The 26,945-nt window shown below is 32.5% G+C and overlaps 2 protein-coding genes across 2 annotated transcripts in view; one reads left to right on the forward strand and one right to left on the reverse strand.

Annotated features, from left to right (window-relative positions):
• The window catches only part of LOC106674449, an 83,459-nt gene extending 65,686 nt beyond the window's left edge, over positions 1 to 17,773 (reverse strand). Inside the window, exon 1 of the mRNA XM_014407176.2 lies at positions 17,609 to 17,773. The gene's annotated coding sequence lies outside the window, so the exon portion shown is untranslated. The remainder of the gene's footprint in view (positions 1 to 17,608) is intronic.
• Positions 2,197 to 25,809, forward strand: LOC106674446 (carotenoid isomerooxygenase-like). The gene is made up of 12 exons (XM_014407172.2): positions 2,197 to 2,225; positions 21,212 to 21,323; positions 21,385 to 21,571; positions 22,754 to 22,865; positions 23,176 to 23,322; positions 23,658 to 23,796; positions 23,864 to 24,008; positions 24,089 to 24,312; positions 24,377 to 24,553; positions 24,966 to 25,244; positions 25,300 to 25,398; positions 25,462 to 25,809. The coding sequence occupies exons 2-12, from the start codon at positions 21,231 to 21,233 to the stop codon at positions 25,639 to 25,641; spliced, it is 1,782 nt and encodes a 593-aa protein (XP_014262658.2). The 5' UTR covers positions 2,197 to 2,225; positions 21,212 to 21,230; the 3' UTR covers positions 25,642 to 25,809.
• Positions 25,810 to 26,945: the final 1,136 nt, after the last annotated feature.

The following is a 26,945-nucleotide window of genomic DNA, read 5'->3' on the forward strand; positions in this document are numbered from 1 at the left end:
TACGCTCAACAAAGGCATACATAAACAAAGAAATGTACAAACTAACCAATCTATTAACAAATTAAACATACAATCTGCACTGCAAACAACTAGCACTATTACAAAATCTCTGAGACAAACCATAAAACGACGAATTTACGAAATAAATAAAAAATAAATAAATACTATAATAAAATACATCGCCCAGACAGGCAGTGAAAATAAGGATTCCAAAACTCATATGAACATTTAGAAATAATGTCAGAAAATCAAAATATACAACGCAAAAGCAAACAAAAATAAAAGAAACCTTTTAATAAACTTCCGAAAACACAAAGCAACAACTCATTTGTTCATTCAAACATATTGTTATATATGTTCCATTTCATATTGCCCACAATAGCTTTTTTTTGTCATTTTGAAATTAATGTTTTCATATTTCTTGGACATTTGGAAGGGCTAAAGCAATGACTTGGCCTTACAAGGCGGATGACAAAATTTCCTAAACTAGGAGGATAGACATTACTGAGGTCCTTCGGGATTACTGGATAGCCAATATGTTACATCTATTAATTGCCTTTCCACAAACACAGAATTTTCCAACCTTTGACCATAAAGGTGGTCACCAACCTTAATTTAGGGAGTTTGTGTGGAATTTTGCGAATTTCAATCATTGATAAATCGTCTCTTCATAATAAAAGATCTATCTAAATTATAACTTGTTTATTTATAAAATTGTAAATAAATAGAGGATTTATAATGTTTCCGATTTTTTTAGAATATACATTTGTTTCTAAAAAGAGTCTCTTCACAGTATAAGCGTGCTATTTCCCTATTTAACAAAACCGAGGAAAGGAAGACCCTTCGAAGGATAGCTTAATATAGAATGTGCATAGAGAGAAACAAGGTATAACCCCCTCTTTTATGAACTCATTTCAAGCGAAGGGCCTATATAAGCGTTTAGAACCCTAACTCCCTTCATAGTTTTAAATACAAATAATTTAATCCACCCAATATGGGGGAGGGTCTTTTCGTACAATAATGCTTGCGATTTAGAAGAAAAATTAACAAGTCTGACATGCAGGAAAATAAAAAGTACAAAGAACATTGAAAAAACACCGGTAAATAAAGACGATTTTAATATATAAAAAAAGTATTAACAAGTTGAAAACTCAATAATACAACACGTAGACACTTGATACAGCACAAATCACCGTATACCACTGATCATTTAGTTCATTAAAATTATAAAAACAGACTCACGATCACATTAACCTGCCTAAACAAACAGCGTAAATACCTAATCCGTCAATTACGCCGACAGTCAATACAACACAAAAATAAAATAATTTTTTGGCACCAGCATTATCGCCAGACCATAAACTCAATAGTTGGCACCGACTACCGGCAAGAGGACTCGCCCCATATTAATTAGAAATCAAAACATGATTTTTTAATAAATTGATAGTGTGAACATTCATAAATTTCGTGATTTACTAGAAAATACAGAGGAGGTGTGAAGCGCTAGCGGAGAGGAGAATAACAGGCAAGATGAGAGAGCAACGCTGGAGTGGAGTCCAAGAGGACTCCAGTAGACCCGAGGATACGAAGTGGGAATAGGAGTCAGCGTTTCGCCAGATTTTCCAGTCGCGCGCAGCTGAGGCCACCCTGGATCGAGTGATCAGGCTGGGTCCCGAAAGGGGATTTGTGGCTCCAAGAGGAGGATGATTGTCCTACATTCCTGTGCGAGTCAGAACGCGAACAGTCCAGGAGGCCCCAGAAGATGGAAGGAGATTTGACGTCAGATACATCCTGGAGGAATCGGGATGGATACATGGAACGGGATTCGAAGCTGCTATAACAAGGATGACTTTCCCACCGTCGGCGCAAGGAAGAAGGCTCTTCGGAAAAACCGTTGGATGTACACCGAGAACGGACAGTAGCGGCCACCAGAAAGTTTGCGCCTTGGATTTGTTTTTATACTTCGTAACTAGGGCAGAGCACAAATATCTTTTTTTGGGAGGAGGCATTTTGTAGGTTACCATAATCGTTAGTTGTTTTATTTTATTTTATTAGCTGTGATATGCTTATTTTTTAATAAGTGTGTTAATTTTTGTTGTATAATTTGAGAGTATTTTATTTATTTTCACTAGTAAGTTCGAGAAAGGGGTGCGGTCATCAAAACAAGTTTTGTAACTTATGCCAAGTTTTCAACCTTTATTGAGGTCTTCATCAGGGCTCCACAAGTAATTACAATTTATAATTAATAAATAATAAGTAACACAATAATTCTAAGATAACAATGGATAACTTACTCGTCACAATATTAAAAGTAAAATATTATAATGATAGAGGTTAAAAACAACAGTCTATATATGTGTGTGTGTGTGTGTGTGTGTGTGTGTGCGTGCGTGTGTGTGTGTGTAAGTTATATCAAATTATTGTTATTTTTAAATCGTGGTAAAGCGCGTAAGTTACACTTTCCCACGGAAATAAGACACGTGAAGACGATATTCGTAGAAACTATGTAAGCAGCATTAAACTGCATTTCCTCCCTCACGCGTTCACTCTCCAGATTGAAATCTCTAGACTAACACAACAAAATGAAAAACCATATGAGTTCTATCAACGAGTACAGAACTTGTTAAACTTACAAATAGCATATTTTAAAAACCACACTCCCCTTCAAGCCAACACTTTAATTGATTATGAGAGAGGCGTCGCACACCGTGTCTTATTAAGAGGTCTAAAAGAACCCCTAGACTCACTTATGCGGGCTAGGAACCCAAGTAATTTCACAGAGGCACTAAATGCCCTCACGAATGATTTTCAGTTCTTTAAAACTTTTCAGCAGCCAGACAATTATCCGTCAAGGAAACCTCTTTCAATCCTTGCTACTAAAGGAGCGCCGATTAGAAAGTGTCCAGGGGTCAACACATCATAATCCTCGGGATCTGACGAAAGCGGATACAAAGGGCATGAATTTAATATCGCCTCTACCCGACAGGCAAGAGTAGTCAGTTCCTCCAATGTCAACTGTTGTTGCTCCACAACGCGGGTGAAGTGGCTTTCAATAGACTTGACGCTTGCCTCCCAAAGACCACCGAAATTTGGTGCGTGCGGGGGTATAAAAGTCCACTTTGTACCTTTTCTGTGGAGGCGGCGAGAAATTTTTTCTTTTGTCTCTTCTTTTTCCCATCATTTCTGTAATTCTTGTAATTTGCGTAGTGCGCCCACAAAATGCGTATGTACCATGATCGAAAAATATTTGGCTTGGTAGCCCGCGTCTGGAAATAAACCGATCTAATGTGGCCAAGAAAGCATCTATGGTCAGTTGTGATATGATTTCTATGTGTATAGCTTTGGTGCTAAAACATACAAAAATTCAAACATATGCTTTTCCTGCTGCCGCTTTCCTACGTAACGACTCGCGGATAAAGAAAGGTCCAGCAAAGTCTGTACCGACATTGATAAATGCGCGACCTTGTTCGGTTGAAACGGGCTAGAGGGAGACCACCCATATATGGTGTAAAACCCTGTGTGCGAAGGCGATGGCATCGTAAGCATTGATGCACTCTCGTTTTAACTACTCGTCTAGCCGAAATAATCCAGTAGTTTTGTCGAAGTATGATCAGCAAAAGTCATTTCGTAGAACTATTAATAATAACCACGTACATATAACAATTATTATATTATTTTATGTACCTATTCTACTTAATGGAAAAACCCAATTCCATTGTACAGAATATTGCATTCTAAACAAAATAAATATAGTGTACTATTAATTATTTAACTGTAATAGTTTTGTTTTAAACACGTGTGTATCTTATAAGGTTTGTATTTTGAAATAAATTCTGTATAATTTATTATTAACTTTAAGGAGCTTTTTTCTTTCGGTAAGACCAAACAGTAAAATAGTCATATTATTAAAATAAAACTCATACCTACTCCACTCTGCTAATTTGAATGCCACGTTCATGCCTTTGCTGATTTCTGTGTTTTAACAAAATTCAAACCAAACAAATCAGGGAGAAATTGTAAATGAAATAATTTTGGAATATCTTATCAACTATGACATTAATATTGCGGAAGCATTTTGTCTTTTGTTCAAAATTTGTGGAGAATTATTTTTGTCAAAAAAATATATACTAAAATAAATAAGTGATATGTTGAAAGGTTAATTTACAATAGTTAATTTTTATCTGCTTTATTTAATTAATATAAGCTAAACAGGAGTCAATTATATTATTAGTTCAATTATTTAATCTTTATGAAGGTATTGGTTGAAATGAAAAAGTTAGTGTCACGAGCGGGATTCGAATCCACGACCTTCGGCTAAATACGCCGCTGCTCTACCACTTGAGCTCGCTTGACTTCGATCACTCGGACACCAACTTCCCATCTCAACCTACCTTTCGGATTTTTCCTCCTTTTTGAGATGGGAAGTTGGTGTCCGAGTGGATCGAAGTCACGATAGCTCAAGTAGTAGAGCAGCGGCGTATTTAGCCGAAGGTCGTGGGTTCGAATCCCGCTCGTGACACTAACTTTTCCATTTCAACCATTACCTTATAAAGATTACTTAATTGAAAAAAGTTATTTGGCCAATCGGACCAAGAAATATAATGGATATATTATTAGTTCTCACTCGATTCGGTAGCATTCCTTTAGAATGAAGGACCTTCTAGTTTTTTCTGAAATTCAATTCACGGCTTAGTTATCGCAAGGATATATTTGGATTCTCCGAACTATACAATAAAATTTCCAATTCTGGGACAAAAGTCGCACATTTGCACTTCTTAAGGAAGGTCAAACTCGAATGTTGGTACAATGTGACACCTTTACGAAGTGACCGGCCACGTTTTAGCAAACACTCAAACATAGCAGTTTTTTCTAAGGTACAAAATTTTCCTCCCGACATATTTAATTAGAAAACTAGAGAGACGTGAAATGAATAACTAAATCAATTGAATAAGTATTTTTGTCCTATTAAATTATATGGTCATAAATTAATTGGTTAGCATAGCTTGTTTCAAAGATCAAAATAGTGTGCTAGCTGGTGAAATAATACAGAGATAAACAATAATTTTATATCCCATATTAAAAAATAATACCAGTCAATTTTCGGTTTTATCATCATTACAAAATTTATAACTCCGTGAAAAATTGAGATAGAGATCTGAATCTAAAACCAAATTTCATTTTAAAAATCGTGGTTTTTAAAAGGTACGCCAATTTAAAATTAAGAATTTGGATTTGATGTCTGCGTTATCCTGGGCAATTTCCAAAAACTAATAACATAGAAAAATACTTAAAATAGGTTGAACATAAAGGTAGTTACGATTTGGATATTTCCACAACAAAAAGCCAAAAGGATAAGGGGGTGTCTATTATCTGGTAGTCGTGTATAGTCATTATTATCATTAGTAAATTATGGGGCCTATATTTTTTACGTTTTTTCATTAATTAGTAATATATACTGACAGGCAAAAAATTCCACCCAAATGATTTTTTTTCCATTTTCTCGATAAAAAAAATATTTGTCCTTAATTTGTCTCTATGTTTTTACCAATAAATATTACTTTAAGCTATGTTTTAAATTGGGAATATCAATTAGAGGTAACACTCTTAATCCTTAATCCAAAACAAGTATAAAGGATTTTTCAATGTTTAATTTTTACGGAATTTAAAATGTTTATTCTGTCTCATTTGAATTCTGAAGCAATAAACTATTTAGTTTGATGGACGTTCATCAGGTTTGCGGCTATTGAATAATGGTCTGCTTTACTTTTTACAGATGAGTATAGATTTGCTCTACGATCTCTAGATTGGCGTGAAAGAGTGTGGAGAAGGAGAAAGGAAAGGTACGAAGCTTGTAATTTTTCACAAAGTCAACCTTTTCAACGTAGCTCAGAGATGGGGGGGGGGAATATCAATGGAGAGTCGCACAGAGTTGTTTGTTGTTCGTGGATGGCCTTGGACGGCCACTCGCTAGATGGATAAAATTTTGGAACATCGTGTGTTCCTCGATGAAATCAGCGGCAATCTTATTCTAATGTACGATAATGCCCGTCCACATGTCGCCCGCATAGTACAAACGTACCTTCAACATAACTTCAGGGTTTTAGCCTGGCCAGCCCGTTCTCCAGACTTGAGCTCCATCGAGCATTTAGGGGATAACCTCAAACGACGAAGAGCACGTCCATCACTTCCTGATACCCTCCACAATCTTGAAAGTACTCTTCGTGAAGAATGGGCTCACCTCCAGCAAAGAGACATTAGCAGCTGGTAGACAGTATGCCGAAGCGTCTTCAAGATGTAATTAAGGCAAAAGGAGTAAATACGCGATATTGAAATGTTAATTACAAATCTAAAGTAAAATTAAAACAAATTTTATCTGTCCGTCTTTTTTAATTTTTTTCCTTAGCTATTTATATTCTTTTTTCTTTTTTAGACAAAGACTCAATCATTAAAGGTTAAAAAAACATGAAACTTTGATTAATATATAAAACTATATACAAATTAAGTATATTACAAGTGGGTGGAATTTTTGGCCTGTCAGTGTATTTTCATTTATTCTCTTTTACTAATTGCTTTCTTACAATTTGTAAATGTGGTGTTGCATTGGCTATTTATTAATTATCGCTTTATGTAGGTATTTATTTATGAATTACGTAATCTTTATTCTTTATTCCGAACAATGTAATTTTACGTCTTTTGTTGATATTGTGTTGTGAACATATTGACTTGTATAAGGATTGTAGATTATTAAATATAATGTATAACAGTATCTTCAATAAGTCTAATAAATATTTTTTTCATAGGGGAAAACTGAAATTTACAATCGACCGGTGATCTGTATCCAAAGCGGGACACGATCTCACAGATACGCCGGCTAAAAAGACAATATCTTTTCGCGTTGTGGTTGTACGGCCATAAACACAATTTATCTCCTTCTTAGAGTTTATGTGAGTCGTAAACCACAGCTGGAGAGCCCCGTAGGGGTTGGGATGTGTTGCGGCCTAGCACGGTATGGGGTTCTTCATTTTAGAAAAGAGAGCAGGGGGATCTACGTTTCCTCGTCCTTCTGAAAGTTTTTAATTGGACAATCAAAAACTGTTTTCGTAAATAACAAAAATAAAACGTTATATGAACTTAAACGTAAAAATCGACAATATTTAACGCAAGAGTTTACCAGAATCAGCCGTCATTGCAATTTGAGCGAAAGCTTCTAACTTAGATAGAGGCTTAAGTAATCCCTCCTTTAGACGTTTATAAGTGATGGCAAAGTCATTGGGAATGACATCCCTTTGAAACGTGGAAATGTGTGGCTCATAGCACTTGGCCTAGTGGCTTTATTGATTAGACGTAATTCCTCTGTAGCTGCAAACCACAAATTGAACATTACAGAAGACAACTTTATACTGATTTTTAACAGTGGATTCTCATTTATGTTATTAGAAGAAAATAACACTTTCTTATTTACTTCCTGTTAATAAGACCAGCATGACAATGAACTTGAATTTATAAAGCCTTAGATAAGACCTCTGCGTAAGGTGATGGACCTGAAGTTTGGTCATTTTGTTCCGCCTATCCCCGCATTTTCAAGTCTATCAGAAGCGTCTCGGCTTCCCTCCTCTTTCAATTGTGTATCATGGATATCTTGAGGCTACTCGTAACAGCATTAGCAGACAAAAATGATCGAAAACGACTACAAATTGTAAAATTAATTAAACACTTCTCAAACTCCGTAATCGATAAACGAGACGTTTTTTGTGATAGATTTTCAAATTTCAGTTCGATAGCAAATAAATGTGAAAGAACACGTGGAACGAGCCGAGTGGACGAGGAGGCTTTTGGCGTTTGATCAAATATCGGAGAGAAATGGAAGGAGGTTGTCACTTTTTTATTTCTTTTTCGATTTCCCGGCCTTCCTTTTTCACTTCCTTTTGACCAACTGGCTTTATAAGCCCTGAAAGAAAAAGAGAAATGATTTTGTTCCAACAGAAAATTTTGATAGTTGAATACCTGGCAACGAGAGATATAAATTTATTTTATTTTATTCTTAATCTGATCAATTTATGATTTTTAAGGCTAGACATGTTAATTTTATACATTTATGAGTACTTTTGGCAATAGTTATAAAGAGTTTTATTGATAATAGAGTTTTATTAAATAATAAGTTTATTGCAATGAAATGATATTTCTTTTCAACTTATTTAGTTTATTGTGTCCAAAAACGCATAAGTTCACAGTGTGTATTTTTTGCAAATTCCTTTTACAAAAATATACTTATATTTGACAATTGTTTTTTAAAAAGTAAACTTTTAAAATTAAACCAAATGGTTTTTTTAGTTCGTCAAGTTAAGCTTATTATTCGTTTTCTGTTGGTTACGAGTGACTGAAGTTATCTAAATAAATCATGAAACAGTTGGCCAGCGATCAAAATGAAGTGGACACAGTTCTTACAAAAGTTACCCCACACCATTCGGTCCAGATGCTGCACAGACGGGCTATGTTAATACCGTCACCGCACCATATGGACAGCACGAATCAATCTCGACCAGAATAAATAACGATGAATTACGAAAGGGAAAAGTTCGTCATGAGAAGTACATACTTTAATACTAGACCGACTAGATGCCGTAAATAAAAATTAAATATTATTAATTTAATTATTTATTGCCTATCTTTGTTCTTAAACTTGCAAGGTCGACACACGGACACATACTTTTCGGCCAAAGCCTATGTATCCTGCGTGTAGAGAAATGTTGCTCGATGTGCTACGCATGATCATATAGTGTCATTCTTTGGTTCCGTATAGAGTGCGTGTAGGTATGCCGACCGAGGCATCATTTGGGTCCCCTTTTCCAATTCGTCGATAAAGTGAATAAAACCAGCCGTTTTATTATATAAAGTGCTCATAGATATCTTTTTTCACGAACTTCTTGAAAAACTGGTTTGTGTTGAACTTTATAATCAAAGACAAACAAACCAACATACATATCCAGTCCATTTGTTCACGGTCTATCTCACATATTAAACATATTTCTTTCTTCTGACAACTTTAAAATAGATTTCAAAATCTATAAAACTGTTCACTCCTTTTCTAAAATTAAACATCCCACCCCAGTAACAAATAAGTCTGATGTAATTTACAAAATCAATTATATAAATTGTCATGCCACTTCCATCGGAATTACATCCCAATATCTGGATAAAAGGGTAAAACAACATATATATGATAGCAAAACACCCAAACAAAATCCTACTCACCATGTGAAACATCAACACAAATTCGATTCCAACAATCCAAAAATATTAAACACAGAACTAAACAAACGTAATCGTGTGGTGATTAGTGACCGTTAGTCGATGTTTATTCGGAAATCGTGAGATGCGGGCGGTATGGTGTGACGTAGGTTTCAGAAAAACATTTTCTTTATCATGCCACGTTTCGATCTTCATTGAGATCATCTTCAGGGCCTGGGATTTACAAACATTGTTTAAATTTTACAAATACATGTAGGATGTGGAAAAAAGTGAATTTTTACAAAGAAAAAAAAATATTTTTGAAATCCAATCAAAGTATTTCAACTCAGTCAAACAGTTTGTTTTCTGCGTAATTGTGCCATTCTTGCGTGTCGTGTTGAGAGTGCCAGTGAGATATTGCTGTTTTATATACATTGGATTTTGAAGGGGTGGGGAAGGCCATCTGTATAGAAAGACATTTTTGTATAAGGAGTCGGCTTCTTTGAGGTGAAAAGAGCCGACGATGGGAAAAAACGTTGGTAATGGTTCGGGCAGTTTATCCTTTCAGGATTATATAGACGGGATTATTAGGAAAAGGAAAGCTAAATTGTTAAAAAAATCAGACTATGTAAAAATGTTTGATGTGTGGAATGTGATGAATGTTTTATATGTTATATTATATGTTTTGTATGATGTGATGATATATGTATGTTATTGATCTTGAATTTGATTAATGATATTGGCGAAGCTGCGACTGAGTTTACATGTGTCTATTCTGTAATTGATGCTGTGTTTATCTCTGTTGATGCAAACCATTTCTTAAAAGTTGTCTTTCTATACCGACTTCCTTCCCCACCCCTTCAAAATTCAACGTAGATAAACATAAAACAGCAATATCTCACTGGCACTCTCAACACGACACCCAAGAATGGCACAATTACGAAAACAAACACTTTGAGTGTGTAGAAATACTTTGATTGAATATCAATTTTTTTTGTTTTGCATTGTATAAATTCACTTTTTTACCTAGATGTATTTGTTAAATTTAAACACTGTTTGTAAATCCCAGGCTCTGAAGATGATTTCAGTGAAGATCGAAACGTTGACACGATAAAGAAAATGTTTTTCTAAAACCTAATCACACCATACCGCACCTCACGATTTCCGAATAATCATCGACTAACGGTCACTAATCCCCACACGCTTACGTTTGTTTTGTTCTGTGTTTAATATTTTTGGATTGTTGAAATCGAATTTGTGTTAATATTCCAAATGGTAAGTAGGAATTTGTTTGGTTTTTTGCTATCATATATACGTTGTTTTACCCTTTTATATTGGGATGTAATTCCGATGTAAGTGGCAGGACAATTTATACAATTGATTTTGTAAATTACATCAGACTTATTTGTTACTGGTGTGGTATGATTATGGAAAAGGAGTAAATAGTTTTATAGATTTTGAAGGCTATTTTAAAGTTGTCAGAACAAACATAAACGTAACTTTTTAGAAATGGTTTACATCAACACAGATAAACACAGCATCAATTATAGAACAGACTCATGTAAATTCAGCCGTACCTACGCTAATATGATAAATCCAATTCTACATCAATAATATAACACACAAAGCATATAATACTACAAAACAATCATTACAGTCCATACAGCAAACAATTCTACGTAGTCTCAATCACCAACAATTTACCTCTCCTTTCCTTAATAACCCCGTCTTTAATAATCCTGAATGGCTAACCAGGCCCGAACGACAAACAATTACCCCTTTTTTCCATTGTCGGTCCCTTCACCTCAAAGAAGCCGAATTTCTATTCCTCCTTCCTTCCCCATTCCTTCAGAACCAAACAGATTTAAACGAAAAACATTAATAGCTCACTAGCACTCTCAACACGACACACTACAATGACATATCTACACAGAAAACACACTTAGAGTGGTGGTTTAACCAATACTTTGGTTAAACCTAAAATTTCAATATTGCGTACATCATTGTATAAATTAACACAATGTTATATATATTTGTATAATTTAAACAATGTTTAAGAAATTGTACGCTGCACATACTCTAAATTTATATTTACTTATTTAAGATGGGACCAGTGTTAATTGAGCACCCCATTAAGACATAGTCACGATAGCTCAAGTGGTTAGAGCAGCCGCGTATTGAGCGGAAAGTCGTGGGTTCGGATCCCGCTCGTCACACACTAACTTTTTCATTTCAACCAAGACCTCACATAAGAAGAATAATTAATTGAAATACGTCATTTGGTCAATTAGACCACTAAACATAAATGAATTAAGACATAGGTTCTGAAGTACTTAAGAAGTGACAACTTTGTTTTTAGGACTGTGATATCCACTTTTTGAACCAAAACATTTTTTTTTCTAATACTTTAAGCGCAGATATTTTGAGGAAACGGAAGAAGAGACTTTAAAAGCGTATTTTATATAAAGTGATAAAGTAAATTAAAATAGAGGAGACAAGGAATTTTCAATTGCCAACAAAGTTTGGTGTGACCAATGGTTCATCAAATATTTTTTGTTTAAAAAAATGCTGAAATTTTTCAATTACCCTTATTGCCGAAAACCCCAGATTAGAGCACGACAACAGACCAGTGAGCGAAAGACATTTAAATATTTGAATTTTGACAATGAAGGTAAATATTTTTGTCAATAACAAACTTTGACTCCAGTTAACACTAATTTTGGCGTGGCTATTCTTTCTGTAAGATGAGTTACAGCAGAAAGACGAGGAGTTTTTTTCACAAGAGGGTGATCTACGATAATACAATGTCATCGGCGTAGAATATTATTTTTATTCTTGTTGCACCAACGCTAAAAGAGAAATAAAGAAAATAATGAATACAGTATGGAACATAAGACACAACCCTGTCTCTCACTACATTGATAAAATCCGAGATGCCTCTCTGACCGTGAACGGCAGAAGCTGCAGAAGAATAGCATGTTTTTAAGATGTTAATAAATTTAGACAAAATTTTCTTATTAGAAAGCTTTAGATATAGTAAAGAATGATCTAAGGAATCAAGGCTAACTTCAAATCAAAGAAGAAACAGTATAACTGTTTGCCATTTCATGTAGCTTGAGGTAAGGTTGGCTAGGACAAAAATGTTATCCAGTGCAGAATATCCCTTTTAGAACATGTGTGAGTTTCACGGAGTAAGTCATTCTCTCTTACAAAGTATTCTAATCGGTGAAGTAGAAAGTCAGAAAAAAATTGGGAGGTTGAGTTCAAACAAGATATGTCTCTATAGGTAGTAATATCATGTTCAACAACAAATTCTTCATAGATGCTATTGTTCAACAATAAAGGATAGATTTCTCGAAATTCGTTCCACGATGAAAATAAGTTTATTGTTTATAATTTGGAAAAACTTATTAAATTTTTGCAAGATTAGGACAGGTTTACTATTGTATTGTTGAAATTTGTTTGAACGATGTTTATTTATTATTGTCCAGTAATAGAGGATAGTTTTTTATTGCTTTCGACAAACTGGACAACACAACTTTAAACAAAACTGAATTGCCCAGTATATGGTTATGGAAAATTTCTTTAAATTCTTCAACCAATTAAGACACGTTTCTTTAATATATTTAATATAATATTTAACATATTTATTTAATATATGACATACCAAAATTGAATTTTGATTTTATGAAATTCTTTTCCATAAAGATTTGTTCAGGTTTGTTAAAAATATCGATGTCTAAAAAAATACATTTTTGGATTTTGAGCAATACAATTTTTAAAAAAAGGCATTTATCTTAAATTCTTCAGAAGCTCGGTAAGTAATTATTTCTTAATAATATGAACTCCATATACTGAAAAATTTAAAATATCTTCTTTTTTTAATATTTATATTATTCCAGACCTCGTCGAATCCTTGTGGACCACAAAAAAATAAATAAATAAACGAAGTAAAATCTCAAGAAATTCATTCTTTAAATTATATAGTTTTACGGTTGATATTTAATTTTAAAGAGTTACAATTTTGACAGAATCTGGATTTATACTTTGAACATAATATTCAACAAAAGTACAAATGTGAAATGTAGAAAAAAAAGCATCTAGTTATAAAACCTTCAATATTTCATAATCCAAATTGTCTGAAACATTATGCTTAAAAATTAATGCATTAAGTTACGTTTTGCTTTTTCTTAAAAAAAAAAAAAAGCATAGATTTTCTTTGAACAGTTTTATTTCAGTTTTATTTTTCATTCTTGTAATGCACTAAATTTAAACAAGAACGCTATTAAATTTAAAATTCAAAACAATCCTCTTTTCTTTTTTGTGCCAGTGGGTGGATGGTTCGTTAAAATAGAAATAAATTTTACATGTAAATCGTGGAGACCACAGTCCCAAAGTTTTCATTACCATACAGCGGGGCTGTTTTTCATTACGCCATGACGCTTCCCCATTGTCTAAAATGGCACTGGTGTTTTAAAATAAAACGGCTTTATTATCGGCGACTTGGCAGAAATAACTTTGCCAATTTAAAATATAAAAGAACTATTATAATATCTTTGGTTTAATTTTAATAGGTGATTATTGTTTTAAAACTTATTGGTACTATTATAAAAATTGTCAAGTTTACGGCAATTATTTTTAACCTATCAGAAAACTTTTAGTATGCATAACACCAGGAGTAGGGGATTTAACTGTTTACAATATTTTTGAACATAATCAGGTTTATAGATAATGCATTACAAGAAAAAATGATGGTATGGTATAGTATGGTGGAAAGGGTACTAGGAAGCGGGGTTTGTATTCCCCAGGCACTGCAGCCTTCCGGCTTATTGTACCTTCCTAGTTCCTTAGTTCAGTCAATAGACTCAATCCTTCTTCTTAGAAGTATCAGGTCATTGACTATTGTTGCTGCAATTTGATTCCCTAAGTCTTTTCCGTACGTTAAACCTCCATTGAGCTGTTGCTTCGCCTTCGAAGATGACATGAGTGGCTGTTTCCTCCTCCTCATTACATAATCTGCAGATGGGATCATTGCTGTATATACCCATGTTGTGTAGATGTTTTCTCAGATACCAGTGACCGGGTAGTAGTCCCACCACTCCTCTGAGTTTTGCCCTCTCCAATTTCAGCAGTGTTTTTGCCAATCTTGGTGAGGGTTGTTTCATCATAAGTTTACTATGTCTAGCACCGCTAGAGTTTATCCACTTCTCTTTTTGTTTTGCTTGGATCCATTCTGCGATGGAGGAATCTATGTTTGTTTTTCTTATTCCAAGGATAGGTACGGGGCCTATGTATGGTCTTGCAGATCCTCCTCTGGCCAGTTTGTCTGCTTCCTCGTTACCCAAAATTCCCCTGTGCCCTGGCACCCAAGATATCATCAGGTTGTTGTGTTTTCCCAGGTTTTGGAGATTTTGGATGCATTCACTATATGTAAAAATGATAATATAAATTCTTTTTTTATCTTCTATGCGAATATATGACTTAAATATATAATTGAGTTTCGTGGATTAGTGTTGTAGTCATAAAACAAAAAAATGCTTTTGTATCAACGCCAAGCCGACACTGAAGAAGACGAAATACATCGTCGAAAGCTTTGCGCTGATTCAAAAGCATTGTTTGTTTTATGATCACAACCCAATTCATTTATTGTTCATTTATGTTTGGAAAAGTGGGTCAGTTTGGACGGGTAATTTGTTTTATATCATCACATCTCTTCGAAACACAAAACGTTCCTAATTACGTCTGATGATTACAACTCATAAATCATAGACTAATGACTTTGTTTGTACAGTTCTTACGTTATACAATAAATTAAATTTGAAATAAACGGCTAATTATGGATAACGATGAAATCTCCGTTCTAATTTTCATGTTTGTTGTTATAATTACTCTTTTCCATTTATTTAACTAAAAATAGATTTTAACAATTTTTTATAAACAACTTGAAATTCAATAAATTTCACCCGTTTCATCATTCCTTATGAGAATTATGCCCTCTTTGACAATTTACGCTTTCTCCGCATAATGTACTTACTATGCATAAGTTGGATCCTGACACTTAGCGGTTTTGTGAGAAGTTGCAAGGACGCAGACCCTTAACATTTGGCCAAATGATAAATGAATGGAAATGTTCATACAACTAGGCCGGACTGATAAAACAATAATCCTCTTTATCAAATATGACTAACTTTTTATATCACGTCTGCATGATGTTCACAAGTTTAACAATGGTAAGTAATAAACTAACTTTAACGATATTTATCAAAAATATATCTCATTCGAAATGGTTCTTTCGATTATATAGATTAGAAACCATATTTGCCTTTAGATTATTGATATTTCTCTAGATTTCTGTTAATCCTTATGTAATTTAAAAAAGTCAATTGTATATTTATTTATTTTATTTTGGCCCTTTGCCTTCTTAAATTTTCTCACCTTCTCTTTCTAAGAGTGAAGTAAATAGATATTATTATGAAATTTTTTTTGTCGGTAACCCAGAACCCAACCTAGCTAAATAGAGTAAACCCCTTTAGGGAAATGCTTCCCCGAAATTATGGCAAAACCCAACATCACACACGATCAAAAAATAATACACAATTCTACACAGGGAAAGCAATGTAGAAACTAATGAATCAATTTAACAAAGTAGGTTTTAAAAGCGCTAAAGTTTGGAAAACCTCAAAGAAAAAACATTGCTAAAACCAAGCCACTTGGAAGAAATCGCAAATACGCCATAACCAGTGAATGCAAAGACATACAGACATCGAACAGACAGGAAGAAATTAAAACAGAGATACAAAGAACATATAACGCCTTTTAGGAAACCCAACAGCAATTAAAAAGAACAATAATAAGCCAGACTTAATCCACGAAAGACACCGACAAAGATAACATTCGACAAAGGCACTCCACCCTTCACGACCTTATAAAAACGTCTTGACTTTACAAAAATCACACAGACCTAACACTGAAGAAGGCGAAAAGCCGAAACACGTCTGACTGACCAACACAGCGAGGTTAGACTGACCAAAATGATGGGTAACGAAAAAATTATATATATTATTTCTTATTTTTCGTGCTTGCTTAATCGGTGTTTGTACTTTTTTTAATTACAAATAGCTTATTAAGACCATTTCCAGTTTTTATTTAATCATATATTTATCGGCAGGCGTTTCGGACTTTTTTCCTTTCTCAACGCGAAACATGAACGCCTACAAAAGTTGCAGGTTACATTTTTTAAAATTAAATTTAACCACATTCAATATTTTGCGTAATAATATTAATAAAATATTGAATATAGTCAAACATAATGTAACCGAAAACAACACCCATTATAAATTGTTAATCTAACCTATTTTGGCTGTCAAAGAAAATGAACTGTATATGTATAAATCATAGAACAATGAGTAACTTGTATATATTTTTTAATATACTAGAATTTAATAGTTATAAAGTGTTTTTGATAAGATTTCAATTATTAGCAAGAATCAATTTTTTCTTATTTTGTACAACTTTTTTGATATTTTATAAAGAAATTATCTCCAACCTTCGACATTATAGTTATATAATAAAAATCACGATAAGCATAAGGAAAATGTGAAAGAAAACAATCGCTTCTTTCCTTGAGTTTTCGACTTTACTTTTTTCTTTCTAAATTATTAATAATAGCTTCCAAGTTCCGATAAAAAGGTATATTTCTCGAAAGCTTTAAGAAGAAGCAGTGCTTTCTTTCAATTTGGCCTTATCCTTTTATTATTTTTTTTATATAAAAATTATAAATATATTTAAACTAAGAACTTCAACATTTATACACATTTTTATATAATAATTTTATGAGATACTGGATAAAATAAGTGATTAGTTTTTAGAAAATTCGTTGAATTAATCTACTTTAGATAGGATGAACTTAATAAGAATTCATTTATTGATAAGAATAGTATTTTTCATTTATTTTCTAACTTCTTTTGTGTTATTTGTAAATATTTTTTACTACGTTATTTTTTACTACTTATACTATTTTTTACTCTAATACTTAGAAAGAAGATCGTTTAAATTAGAAATCTTTTCGTTTTAAGTTTTTGCTATTGCAAGTGAATTTGCTGATAAATAAATTTTCATGCTAGGAGTGTTCTACATGTGTTTCTTTAAATTAAAAATTTCGTTTTGTACGGTTGTGAATGTCATTATCATTATTATAAACTATATTAAATCAATTCTGCAGGATAATTGATAGGTTTATAATATTAATGGTTATTGTTTATGAAAAACGAAGGCTTAGTCTTTTAATAAAACAAAATATTTTTAAGGATAATAAGAATTGTTTGAATTGAATTGAAAACACTTGCAGGATTGTTTTCCAGTGAAAATAAACTCGACGTACCTTTAGTTATCGTCTGAGGTTGGCGGTGGTGGACTGAAGGCTTCAACCCCTTGTCTGGGGGTAGGTTTGAAGCGCCTGCTCTCTTCCGCCCCGTCACCAAGGGTAACCAGCATCCACAACAGAATTGCGGCGCACGCTCGATAACGAGCTGCTCGTGGAAATCGGCGAAAAGCTCGTATTTGAATGGGAAAAGCGCATTTTTACAAATTCCCTCCCACTTCCCTGGGATAATAATGCCGGCTGGGACGTTACCATTTGACTCCCCTTTGGAGAAGGGAACGATGACGGTGCGGCGTCTCCTGCCAAATTCGTACAATTCTAAATTCAGGCAACTGGCCAATTGTCTTGACAAAATTGGCAATAAATGCTAAAATGTAATGTTCTCTTAAATAAAACAAAAGCCAAGTAAATTGACTCCGCAAAAATTGGTTTCTGTATTTCTTTATACAGCAAGAAGACAATTTATTAAATAAAGTCGCGTGACGTATTCAGGGATGATACAGACTTGAGGGGATTGAATGTTGATTTGCGTAAAAGAAGGGGCTTATCCCCAATTATCTCGAGGAATATGGAGGACTCTTATAGTGTGAACGTAATTTATTAGCGCGAATGGAGGGAGTTATCCCCAATCACCCCAAGGAATGTCGAATACTCTGGGGTAAAAAGAATGCTGACCAAATGATCATGTTTTGTATTGTTTCTTGATTTCTGGTTGTTTGTGTTTGTTATTTGTATTATTTTATACACAACTAATGCGGCGCTGAGGTACAGGAAGGCTAGCGATAGCATAAGGACAAGAGAGAGTCGATGACCCCCACTTGACTGGAAAAATAGTAATAGAAATAGTAGGTTTAAATCGCGAGAAAAGCGCGAAAAGAATAGCGAAGGAAGAGAGGTTGGCGATAACCAATGTAGTTTCGGACCCTAAAAAAATACTTTTAAAAAATAAATACTTAAAGACAAATACTTAAAGAAAAAATATGATTAAAAAGTGCAAACTACAAAACAAAATCAAAGCCAAAGTTACTGTTTCTTGACAAAAGAAGAAGTTATGAGAATAAACAAACTGAACATAATTAACGAGAATTTTTCATTGGGAAAACAAATCAAACTTGGAAGAAGAAGAATCACAAAATTAAGAATAGATATACACTTAATTTAAATTCTTATTAGGTGGATTACAAAGCCTGTTGCACTGCGTCCATCAAAATGAAACTATTGTGCTCATCAGTATAGCCTATATTCTTGATAGTGCTCCTCAGTTATATTTACTAGATTCAGCTTTTTTTTCAGCAAGAATAGAAATCATTTCCTTGTCAGGCACATACAGTGCATAGCAATCGTAGCAATCTCAAAAAGCATTGATGTTTTTTCTTTTTCTTGATATAACTTAAACATTCTACCACTCCCATACTTTTAGAACTTTTTGAGTCAGTTATCAGACCTGTAGTTTTGTTCGACTTGATCCAGCAGGACTGTAGTAAGTTAATGTGAGACTTTGTCTTTTACCTGACCCTCTCCTGGGATGTTGTCCCACAAAGTAATAAATTTTAACTCGATCCATTCCACAATTGCTTCTTTTTATGACTGTTCGAAATTGTCCATAAGGGTTTTCTACTGATGCTTCTGAGGACTCACTGGCTCGTCTATCAGCCTTTTCGTTACCCATCTGCTTGGTGTGCCCTGAACCCAGAGAAGATGAAACGTACTCTACTTCTACTTTTTTCATATCACTCACGCTGTATGTGATGTTGCAATCGTTTTGCCTTCTATTCCCAAATTTTTATCTCTTTTGAGCAGAGCTCAATTATCATAGTTTCCCGCTGAAAAATTGTACCCAATTTTTTCGAGAGAAATTGTCATTTATCTCCTAATTTCCCGCAATAGATAATTTTTGGTTTTTGAGCTGTCACAAAATTAAATTAGCAATGACTGAAGGACCCCTCTCCATGCTGCTCTTTTTGATATTATAATTTGGTACTTCTTCTCGACTTGTGAGTACAGCACAAATCATGGTCAAATTAAACACAAATTTTTATCAATAATATATCAAATCACAAATAATATCAATAATCAGACTTGATAAAGCTTCTTTGATAAATACGCAGGCCGTCACATTTCATTTATGCTAAAGATGATAGATCCCATCCACAGATTAGATTAATAAAACAATAAGTACGTACATTGATAAACAGGCTGATAGATTATACGTTCATAGATAAAAAGGAAGACAATGACGGTTAATTTCTATCCGGGAACGTATTTATGACAATCGAAAATGCACGGCGCAGGTTGCAACATTTCGGCGTGACCAAAAAGATTTATGGTTTAACCTAGAACGCTTTTTTTTAAAGAATGTTATTTCTACATCTATTAACACGATAGATAGAGATAGAAATAGAGAAAGAAAAAGAGAGAGAGAAAGAAAGAGGAAGAGAGGCTGCCTTAATAGCCCGGCGCAATGTGCTACACTTCTGCAATGCACCTGAAATTTGAGGGTTTGACCTATTGACTTCTCTTCTCCAATAATGTTTTACCGCATTATTTAAGATTATTTTTAAGATAATAAATAAAAAATAATACTAAAAAATAACTATTACCATCCTTTTCAAACTGTCAATTGCAAATAAATTAAAATTAATTAATTAGTTAAAATTCATATTCGTACTAACTGTAAACAACGACGACTAAACATAAATCCCTTCTGCGGATAATTTTACAAATTGACATGAACTGAAGATGAAGTGTAAGAGAGAGGGGAGGGGAAGAGAGTGTGTGAGATAGATTGCTTAATAGTACGGCGCAACGTGCTACACTTCTGCAATACACTTGAAATTTGCTCGTTTAGCCTAATGACTTTTCTTTAAAAAAAAAAAAAAAAAGGTTTTACCAGACTATTAAATCTTATTTTTAAGATAATTAAAATATTCTGTTTACGTTTACAGGATTACTCATTTGTATGAATGTCAACACTTATTAATCCTCTTCCAAATGATATTGTTTGTTTACCTATGTAGCATTNTATTTTGATTAAAGAACATTGCTTTAAAGTAACTAGTTTCTTTTTTTTTGTTTAATACCAAAATCCTGCATTATTTTCCGGACAACCCAATAGTAAAATAAAAGATGTATTATAATAATAAGAAATAATAACTATCTAGAAGAATAGAGAGAGATTGCCTTAATATCACGGCACAAGGTGCAAGCAATTATAATAATACTGCTATGATGCTACTTTATATAATAATATATAAGTAAATATAATATGTAATAAAGGATTATAATAATAAAAATAATAACTATTAGCATCCTTTTTTTAATTGTCAATTGCAAATAAATTAAAGGCATTTAATTAATTAGTTAAATTCGTATCAATACTAATTGGAAACAATAACGACTAAAAGAATAAATTCTCTCTGTGGATAATTTTACAAATTGAGATGAACTGAAGAATGGAGAGAAAGAAAGAAAGAGAGCGTGAGAGAGAGCTATGAAAATGATGAAATGTCTGTTGTGTAAAGCTTGTAATTGAATTAGAAGCAAATCTTGTTAAGGGGCTATTATATATCAAGCATGTACTGCGTGTGTCCATTCCTGATTTAGATTTCATCATACACAAGGTATGGATTTACTCCAGGCAATTTCCGACTGGTTGATGCAATGGTTCGGCCGACAGTTAAGACCAAGTCCGGAAAACTGTGAAAAACGATTTTTAGTCAGTTTTATCTGCCATGTTTATATAATTGAAAATTTCATTTTCATTTGTTTTATTTTAGAGCAGAGATGATGGTTCACGAGAGACGGTCATTAAAGACGAGATCGATGCAATAAACAAAATAAATTTCGAAAAAATAAGAGAAAAATACGAAAATGGTGAAGATCTCATGCCGAACTGTGATGTTGGCGTTTGGCTCAGGGATTGCAAGAAGGAAATTATAAAACCGATACTGGGTGAAATACAAGGTACAAATAAAACAATTAACCAATTTTACCACAGCCAGTCTTTTCATAATTATGAAATATTCCATTAAATTTTGTTGAAATCAACACACAACAGATTAATACTGCAAGTTAATAAATTTCAAGCGAGAACATAAGATTTCATCATATAACCCCTCCCCCCGACACACATTGACAACAATCAAAATCTCTTGTTTCTCAAAGAACTCAAGGATACGCTTCCAGAATATACATTTTCAAAAGGCATCTGCAATATGTCAAGCATCAGTCAGTGTATTATTTTTTGGCATTTTGCTTTATTTTTAATCAATAGCTATCAAACATATTGAAATTTTTCGTTCAAATTAAATAGAATATATTCATTATCTGATTAACAAAAGGTTAAACAAATGAAAATATGTTTATTTCTAGATGCCATAGATGAATGTGAACTGAATGATCCAACAACTAAATACTTAACTTAAAAAATATGATTTACAATGATCATCCATTATGATAATAATCACAACATATACAAATGATAATTTAACTTTAACTAACAGAAATGAAAGTAGATTTGGCAGCTAATCCGACTGCTTGATTAATTGTAATCTCCGACGTTTTACATTCTGATATTTCATTTATTTACATAAAATTCAACTCGCTATGGTCTTTTTTTAGCATTGTAGGAACATGTAATTTGGTCGTTATTTATTATTGTTATTTTGGTCTGCCTATCCTTGCTCAGTTGATCTGTCAGACGTGATATATTTCGGCATATTGCCATCTTGGTCGCACCACTAAACCTCCAAATATTCAAAGAAAAATTAACCCAAACCCAACTCAGAAGATAGCGAAATGCAAAAACTCAGACCAACAGGACCAATGTGTAAAATAATTTGCATCACAACAGGCTCAATCCATTAATTTGTGATACTTTTTAATAAAACATAAGTGTAGTTATGATCAAAATAAATTTAAATTAATTATTATTTAATGAACATTCAGTTTCAAAATGTTCCACTTTGATTTTTGTTATTTTAATTTGATTTAACATTGAATTAACTTTTTACTGACATTTCAATAAGAAATCCATTCAAAAAATTGTCACATTCTACTAATCAACTATATTATTTAGTTAATGCAAAAATAAGTTTTTTTATGTAATTTATATGTGTTTATTTTATTTATTTATATTTTTTATAGGCGAAATTCCTGAATGGTTGAATGGAAATTTGTTCAGAAATGGTCCAGGTGGTCTTTCAGTCGGAGAAACAAAATTCAAACACCTTTTCGATTCAACTGCCATTATACACAAGTATTTAGTAATGCTTTATCAAGATTTTGATTTAAATTTATTTTTAGTCATAAATGTTAATTTTGCCTATGTCTTCCTTAACTAGCACAGTATAGTAGTCTGCATTTTTCTTTTCTCTTTTAACTTTTTTTTTTAATCTTAGGTAAATGTTTGATAGTAGATTTCACATTCATTGCAGGATGACAATGTAGATTTCTTAAAAGTAGAACATATGAAAAAACCATGCTGCTCAAAAAATAGTTGTGCCAGAATTTGGCCCAGCACCTGTATGGAATCCTTGCATTCTTACATAATGAGTGTTTGATTGTAGATTTCACATTCAAAATGGCAGGGTGACATATCAATGTAGATATCTTAAAAGTAGGACGTATGAAAAGAACCACACTGCTCAAAGAATAGTTGTGTCAGAATTTGGCACAGCACCAGTACGGGATCCTTGCATGACAATTTTTCAAAAGTAAGTTATACATTCTCTTTTAAGAACTTACAAATTGCTTGGAAAGTGAGAGTAAAGAGAAGAAGTGAAAGTAAAGTAAGATGAATGGTAGAGGAAAGTGCGATGAAGTGAAAGGAAGTGAGAAAGAAAGAGGAAAGTGCGATGAAAGTGAAAGGAAGTAAAAAAAGTGGGAGGAAAGTGGGAGGAAAGTGAGAAGTAAAACAGAAATGAGATGAAGTGAGAGGAAATACGATGGGATTGAGTGGAAGCGAGTTAAAAATGAGATGAAGTGAGAGGAAGTGATAAATGATAATTATAAAAGCTAATGACTCTCATACTCTGTTCGGATGATTTAGGTTTTCATCAATTTTTGAGCAAGATGTATCTGACAACTGTATGATTTCCATATATCCATACAGGGATCAGCTGTACACTCATGGTGAAACGCCTACAATGTACAGAATCGATTCAAAAACTTTAGATACTGTTTGTTCTGTACGTTATAATATTCATTTTTAGAAGTATAATAAATGTTTGATCAAATGATTAATGTTTCTTCAAGGTACAAGTAGATAAATACATAAACATAGCACATCACACTGCACATCCGCATGTCCTTGAATGCGGCACTATATACAACCTTGGTACAACTGTCGAACCGACTGGTCCCAAATATTGCATCTTTAATTTTCCACATACTAAATTAGGTAATATCATTTTTCCAGTTATAAAATATTATATATAATTTTATAACAAATAATAATATATATAATAAAAAATATTCTAGATGAACCAAAGGCCAAGGATATTTTTTCTGAAGCGAAAATAGTGGCAAAGGTCAAAACCAGATGGCCTGCTCATCCAGGGTACATGCACAGTTTTGGTATGACGGACAACTATTTCATTATAGTCGAACAGCCGATGAGCATTGCTCTTCCTGAAATGTTTTTTGTGAACAAAATAAAAAACAGGCCTTCATCCGCAGCACTCAAATTCTACAAAGATCACCCTGTAAGTGTAATGTTATTATTGGTGTGGTTTTTAATCAAGTATTAATGGCCAATTTTTGTTTCAGACATTGATCCACCTCATCTCAAGAAAAACAGGAAAGCCAGTTTTCAAATTCAATGCTGAGCCGTTTTTCTATCTTCATATAATTAACCAGTATGAAATAGAAGACTATGTTATTCTGGACATATGTGTTTACAAAGACCCATCAATGATAGACTGCATGTTCATCGAAGCCCTCAAAGTACATTTGAATTGAAATATGTTTTTCTGCATTTTTCTAGTATATACATAATATTTTATTAAACTATTTTTATACTGAATCTAACTTGAATTGTATCATTTAAAAGGTTTTTATAATTAAAATGTGTATAAAAGACATAATTACTTTTTTTTTAATAATTTTAAAAAGTACAAAATTAAACTCAATTTTTTAAAAATGTAGCAATGTTAAACTATTTGTAATTTAAATCTTATCATACACCCATTTGCAATCACCCTGGACTGCATATCCATGTTGGCTTGGTCTGTTAAACAGGTTTTGGCATTTTAGCACCTTCAGTAGTAAAAAGATCAAACGAACGAGGATAGAAAGATCACCAGGGCAGATGTAGCAGATTATATCTACCAACAGAATTATTTTTTATTTTTTTAAGGAAGCAAAGCACAATCCGAATTATGCAAAAATGTTCCGAAGTCGTCCAGTTCGGTTCGTTCTACCTTTAAGGCAGCCAAAAATGCAAAAGAATCTTGTCACGCTCAAAGAAACAAACGCCAGGGCTTACTGGTCCAAAGGGAAAATATATGCTGTACCGGAAATCCTGTGCAAAATTGGATGCGAGACCCCAAGGATAAATTATCCTTTATATATGGGGAAAAAATATAGATACTTTTATGCAATTTCTTCTGATGTCGACTTAGAAAATCCAGGAACTGTAAGTGTAATAACAACCAAGAAATAAAAAAATATAACAATTTTTATGTTTTTAGTTGATAAAAGTTGATACATACACAAAGAAATATAGGACTTGGTCAGAACAAGGAGTATTTCCCAGCGAACCAATATTCATTCCTAATTTGCAATCAAAAGTAAGTATATGTGTAATAAAAATTTAATAAAATACATACATAAAATAATTATTTATATTGTAGGATGAGAATGATGGATTAATTTTATCATCCCTTCTTTGGACATCAGATGAAAAAAAAGTGGCACTTTTGATACTGGATGCCAAAACATTTGAAGAAATTGGTAGAGCGGTGTTCAGAACACCAGAGCCAATACCAAAATGCTTGCATGGATGGTTTATTAATTTAAAATATTTGGAATAATTATTAATTATTAGTTTATGTTAATAAACTAAAGGGCATAAAATCAATTTATTCATCAGCTTTGTATAAATATTTTGGGATAAAACAAGACACTCACTAAGTGAAAAACAACAACAAAATTTTTAAAAATTATATATTTTTAAGTTTTGCTTGTTTTGTTTAACATCCAATACATAATTTAATATACATATTAAATTCTTTTCATTTTTTAATTACAGTTTAACAAATATTAAAATGATTTTGAAGAGTATAACATTTAAAGTATTTAAACAGCAACAAAAAATTTCACAACTTAACAACTGCTATTCAGGATGGAATCGTGTTGAAAACATTGAAAAGTTTGATCAGATTCGATTCAGCGTTAAACAGTACAATTAAATTTGAATATTGTAAAACAAACAAAAAATAAATAAATAAATAATGGACAATTTAAATATTGTGTTAAAATATTAAAGATATACAAATTGATGATAGTTGTTTTGTTTAATGTTGTTAAAAATTTTAATAAATAATTAAAACTTACTGATGCATAATAATTATCCATTTGAAATCAATGTTGAAAAAACACTTAAAAGTATTTAAACAACAAAAATTTCATAACAAGTATTAGGATGGAATTGTATGTTTAAAACATTGAAAAATACATTTTTATTAGATTCAATTCAGCATTTAGTCAAATTAGTCTAATATTTTACTCAGCTTTAAATTAAAAAATTGTAATTAAAATAGGATGTTTCTATTGTTAAATAATTAACACTTTAAAAACAAATGTTAAAAAACTTAAATTTTAGTAAAACAAAGAAAAATAACATTTTTTTATACATCAATTAGCTACATTGAACACCTAGTTTTCTAATTTTCTAATTTGATAGTTTTATATTTTAAAAAGTGCATTTCACAAACAACAACCATATAAAAGCATTTTGATCGTGTTTTTTATTTGTTCATTTTAAAAAATGCTTAAATATTTAGTTATAAAGCTTTTGTTGACTTTCACAGAAAAATAGTTTGTTTTTTTTTGTAATAGTTATTCTAGTTTGTTTTCCTTTTGAGCACAGTATCAATTCATTTCTTTATTATTTCCGGTTAATGTAATGAATAAAATGGAAGAAATAATTTGGTAATAAAAATAAAAGACTAGATTAGAGTTTCTTTGATTCATAGTGCTCAGAAATTACAAAATCATTATGATATAATTTTTATTTTCAGGACCCCTGCAATTGTACTCACAAACAGAACAGCCAATGCAGAAAGCTTTAACAATATACAGACATATTATCCATAAATTGTATAATTTATTTTTT

This window comes from Cimex lectularius, unplaced genomic scaffold, assembly GCF_000648675.2.
Source record: "Cimex lectularius strain Harlan isolate CLEC.00 unplaced genomic scaffold, Clec_2.1 scaffold188, whole genome shotgun sequence".
NCBI classification, from domain to species: domain Eukaryota; kingdom Metazoa; phylum Arthropoda; class Insecta; order Hemiptera; family Cimicidae; genus Cimex; species Cimex lectularius.

Coding starts and splice junctions, on each gene's coding strand:
- LOC106674446 (XM_014407172.2), top strand. CDS start 21,231: ATGGATTTACTCCAGGCAATTTCCGACTGGTTGATGCAATGGTTCGGC. Junction 23,323..23,657: donor TGCATGACAATTTTTCAAAA/GTAAGTTATACA, acceptor CGGATGATTTAG/GTTTTCATCAATTTTTGAGC. Junction 23,797..23,863: donor CTTTAGATACTGTTTGTTCT/GTACGTTATAAT, acceptor TGTTTCTTCAAG/GTACAAGTAGATAAATACAT.